This window comes from Camelina sativa, chromosome 19 (genome assembly GCF_000633955.1).
Source record: "Camelina sativa cultivar DH55 chromosome 19, Cs, whole genome shotgun sequence".
Classification (NCBI taxonomy): Eukaryota; Viridiplantae; Streptophyta; class Magnoliopsida; order Brassicales; family Brassicaceae; genus Camelina; species Camelina sativa.
The window spans coordinates 12226725-12232159 of record NC_025703.1 but is presented as its reverse complement, the minus strand read 5'-3'; the positions used below and the strand labels follow the sequence as shown (position 1 = coordinate 12232159).

Genomic DNA, 5435 nt, shown 5'->3' with positions numbered 1-5435 from the left:
GCGCTAGAAGACAACAAACAATGCAGTGTTGTAGAGTTTATAATCAAATTTTGCATTTTACAACCACAGAGATGTTTCATTCATTATGAGGCAAAGGGATCAACCAAGTTTTGGAAAGCTCTATATAGATATATGATTTACCATACACCATATGAGATACTAATCCAATAATTTAATAATTTGAAATTCTAATTCTGATGATGTTTAACCCATCCAATAATTCTATAATATATCCACTCATCAAATTTTAAATCCCGTTACCACTATAATACAGAGTACAAGATTCCCATGGCATGCAGTAGACGTCCATACGATCTCATTCCCTAAAGCAAGTATTCCCGACAAAGGCCTGATGCAGTAGCCTTAGTTTGCTCCACAAAAAAATGTAAACGAGAGACGAACTCTACGAAATCAATTAAAGATTTCTAAACATTATAATTTCCCATAACTGATTTGTTTAAATTAAATAATAGCAAGAGTATTGGCAATAGCTTCTCTACCTCTCTTTCCTCTCGCACATACATTATTAGTTATTTGTAAACAACGGGAAGAAACAAAATTCAATCTATAACAGGCGCCCATTACATCCTAATCCCATGTTTGAATATTATGTGATGGTTACATAAAATAAGCTAAATAATTCATTTCTTTGTAGAAAACACATTCGGTGCAAGCTGCCTCCATTGTTTCGCACATGCAATATTTCCCTATTGGAACTGTTTTTGCTGCAGCAGTCATTCTTCCTAATTGTTGGACACCGATCCCATCTATCTTCCATATGACACGGTTTCTATATAAGCGCAGCTGGTTTGGTTTTTTATGCCACTCTAATTTTTTCAACTGCTGGACGGCTTCCTCAACTTCACCGTTGACTGTCAACATAATTGCATACACATACGTTGCTTCTCCGTTTGATGTCAGTGTTGCTTCCTTCATTTTTTCCAACCCGGATTTTAGGTTGGATTGAAGGAAAAACTCAATCAGCCCTTGAAAATACAATGCTTCTGTATTACCGTGTTTAGCGCAGACTTCAATTAGGTTTGGGTAAAGTTGATAGGCACGGCGTGGTAAACGCAAAATAGGCCGTATGTGTAATTTTTGGAAGACTTCTGGTGATTTTGACGCTCCGTAAAGGAGTGGGCCACTCATAATTGCTGCGCCTAGATCGCGGTGTGACCTCTCACCTACTTTTGCCAATATTTCACTGATTAGCTCAATAGGTAAATCTTCTAGCCGTAGTTGGATTCTTTTGGGTTGTGCCATTTTGCAAGATCAAATCTATATGAATGCAAAAAAACAAAAACTTAAACCATTTAAAATTTGGTATTTAACCCATATAACAACATTTACGTAAAGTTAAGAACTAAACAATTACAATATATTTCATTGGCGTTTGTAAACCATCCAACAACAATAACAAAGAAATTTTAAAAAAAACAACGAAAGAAAGAAATACCTTCGGTTCCCTCTTCGTGCCGTCAAATATAATATTGGTAATATTTAAGGTTTTTTTTGCCTAATGTTTTTATGTATGTGTGTATATTTATAGGGTGTTCTTGGTGATCGTTGAGGCTTTTAAGAAGGGATATTTGTAATTGTATTTTTTTCCCCCCAAATATTTTATGTGCAAATAAAGATTGTGTGTATTCTCATTATGATTGTGGGCATATAGCTGTTGGTATTTTATGGTCATTAAATTACGATAAATAGGGGTTACAAAACGCCTGCCAAAATAAAAACCCCTGCTAAGATATCACCATAGGTCACAGCCTAAACCAATGCTTGAATTTAAAAAATAAACAACCCGTTCTAATAATATTATTAGAAATCAAACTCCAATAAATGGCTTTAACTACTCCAACGTTTAAACGGAATTCAAAAAACTCCAAGTTACTACTACTCCTATATGAGATTAAAAAAAAAAAATAAATAAAGTTCCAATTCCAAGTAATAAGTTACCACATTATCAAGATGGAGACTCCAAGCCCCCAGAAAAAACAGCGCCTGGATGACTCTATAGGAGACCAGCACCCACGTCTCAATAGTCGCCGTCAACTCCTATTCCCATCATCTCATAGTACAACCAGCAATGTCTCCGAGATTAACCCACTAGGTATTGACATATTGCATTGTAGTGTTTAGCGTTTCTTACATGGTGTAATCTCCTGTTGCTGATCCACTTCTTACTAAAGTTAAATACAATAACATGCAGATGTACCATCCAGTAGCACGGCAAGCCCCGTTCAACCGTTACCCAGACCAAGTAATTGTGTATCCTATTATAAGTTCACATACACCTTTGTTTTCCTTAAACTATTTCTAATAAATAACGACTATTACAATGCCAAATAAAAATTACCCGTACAGGCAAGGCAACAGGAGGAACCCCTACCAAAACGAAACCTCCATCAAAATCACGTAAAAGTAAAAAAGGTATGTATGGCCCAAAATTATAATTACTCATTCTCTTCAAGCTTGTGAGTAAATTAAAAATCTTTAGGCCCAAACTCAAAATAAGGCCCATAAAACACCTACTATCCAAAGCAAAGTATATCTTTTACCCCTTTAGAAAACGAGGTTTCACTTCGTTTGTCTTCTACAGAAGTCACCCGTGTTTTCACAACTTAGTCTCACAACATTGTTTCACGATTTTCAATCGATTTCACAACTTCGTTTAATCTGATTTTGCCCAACTGTTTTTCCCAACAAGGATAAATTATCAGGCTGGTAAATAATTGCACATCCGCACTGTTTTTTACAATCCGCTATATATGTAAATATAATATATCCTCAATCTGACCCAGTTTGTTACCCTGCAACAGCCGAAAATCCTTTCGAACTGCTCCAATGTCCGAAATGTCATGCAATAGTATGGCGTGGAGAAAGTACGGTCAAAGATGGATATTCGGGAACTTTGTTCTACACCATTTGCTGTCAGCGTGGCCGTGTTAAGCTCCCCCCAATATCCGCCCCACCCCCCTTGATTGAGCATTTGATATCAACTTCAGACCACTTTAGAAGAAACATAAGAGTATACAATTCAATGTTGGCCTTCACATCTATGGGTGGGAAAGTGGATACTTCGATTTCAAATACCTCTGGCCCTTTCTCATTTCGAATACATGGCGGGAACTACCACAAAATCGGATCATTGCTTCCAAAGGAAGGGGATCCCCCACGTTATTTGCAGCTTTATATTTTCGACACAGCCAATGAGGTACAAAACCGATTAAATACTATGACCAGAAAACCCAATTCTGAAGACTTGGATCCCCTTATCATGGCTTCTCTGATTGAAATGGTTGATACACATAACCACCTGGCTAAATCATTCCGTAAAATTCGCGACATACATGATGGTGGTGTCCCAGAATTTTCGATTCGAATGGTTGGGCAACGCCGCTACGGCAGACAATATGAGTTACCAACTACTGAAGAAATAGCCGGCCTCATTGTCGGTGATTTATCAGCTACCACATGCGAGCGAGATATTGTTGTTTACCCACACTCAGATGGTTTGCAGATAATCAATGAGAAGCATCCTCGACTTATGAGTTTGCAATACCCGTTGTTGTTTCTATATGGAGAGATTGGTTATCATGATCAAATTCCAAACTTGGATGTCAACGGGAAGTTTCTTAAAAGGTCATTTGTTAGTTTACGGGAATTTTATGCATATCAGTTCCAAACACGGCCTACAGAAGGAATGACTTTAACCAAGAGTGGGAGATTATTTCATCAGTATGCAGTCGACGCTTATACAGCAATTGAGCAAGAACGCCTAAGCTTCCTAAGGAACAACCAGAAGAAATTACGAGCTGACATTTACAACAACATACGTGATGCTGTGGACAAAGGTGATACAGATCCAAAACAGCTAGGTAAACGTGTAATTCTCCCATCATCATTCACAGGGGGTCCAAGATATATGGCAGAAAATTATCACGATGCCATGGCTATTTGTAGAACCTATGGTAATCCAGATCTCTTCATCACCATGACATGTAATCCTAATTGGGATGAGATTACAGAATTTCTAGAGTTGTCCGGAAACAACACACCAAATGATAGGCCAGATGCAGAATGCAGAATCTTCAAACTTAAACTGGGGCAATTGTTAAGCGATATTGATAAAGGCCACTTACTCAGCCCTCCGACAGCAGGTATATATTCCAGTAACAATTAACATCTTTCATTTCTTACCACTTGAAAGGCAAAACTAACAAAAACTCCATCTTCAATTTCAGTTGTCTACACTATTGAGTTCCAAAAACGCGGATTGCCTCATGCTCACATTCTCCTATGGCTTGGGGGAGAATATAAAAGTTTAACACCGGATGAAGTGGACAACATGATTTCAGCTGAAATACCAGACAAAGAGGAAGATCCTGAAGGCTATAGCTTGGTCCAACAACACATGATGCATGGCCCATGTGGAAATGACCGCCCAGCATCACCATGTATGGAGAATGGAGTGTGCACCAAAAAATATCCAAGATCCTACACCGCCTCTACATCAGTGAATGACTCAGGGTATGTTGTTTACAGACGACGAGAAGATGCAACTAAGACAGTTATGAAGGGTAGCACCTTGCTTGACAATCGTTACGTCGTTCCCCACAACATGGCAATTCTGAAGAAATATAAAGCACATATCAACGTCGAAGTCTGTGCTAAATCAAAAGCAGTGAAATATCTTTTCAAGTACATAACTAAAGGGGTGGATAAGGCAACAATTTACCTGGAGAGGAATGGCGAAACAAGCAACAACGAGGGAACTACAGTATCGAAAAAATATGATGAGATACATAACTATCTAGAATGCCGCTATTTATCAGCCTGTGAAGCTATGTGGAGAATATTTGGAAACGACATACACTACAGAAAACCTTCTGTCCAACGGCTAAGATTACATTTGGAAGGAAAGCAGAGTGTTATGTTCAGTGAAACAGGGGATATGGAAAGTGTTATGGATAGGCCATTGATTGAGAGCACTATGTTCACAGAATGGATGGAAACCAACAAGACAGACAGCGAAGCACGGGAACTTACATACATCGAGTTCCCAAAGTATTATGTGTGGAATACATCCCTGAAAATATGGACGAAACGAAAACAAAGGGATAGTATAGGCAGGATTTACAACATCCACCCAAGCTCTGGAGATCTTTACTACCTTCGAATTCGGCTAAACTATGTTAGAGGCCCAACATGTTTTGAAGACATCCGAACAGTCAATGGTTTTATTCACAAGACATACAGAGATGCATGCTATGCAGCGGGTTTATTAGATTCAGACTTAGAATGGCGCGATGCCATGGGTGAAGCCTCTAACTGGGCAACCGCTGCTCAGCTGAGGAGACTGTTTGTCACACTCTTAATCTATTGTGAGGTCGGCTCCCCATCAGAACTTTGGAAACGTTGTTGGCATGATT

General features: G+C 38.7%; 1 protein-coding gene across 1 annotated transcript in view; it reads left to right on the top strand.

The window, feature by feature from the left end:
- Positions 3062 to 5435, top strand: part of LOC104767743 — a 2739-nt gene continuing 365 nt past the window's right edge. Inside the window, exons 1-2 of the mRNA XM_010491724.1 lie at positions 3062 to 4163; positions 4248 to 5392. Coding sequence (XP_010490026.1) covers positions 3062 to 4163; positions 4248 to 5392 — 2247 coding nt within the window. The remainder of the gene's footprint in view (positions 4164 to 4247; positions 5393 to 5435) is intronic.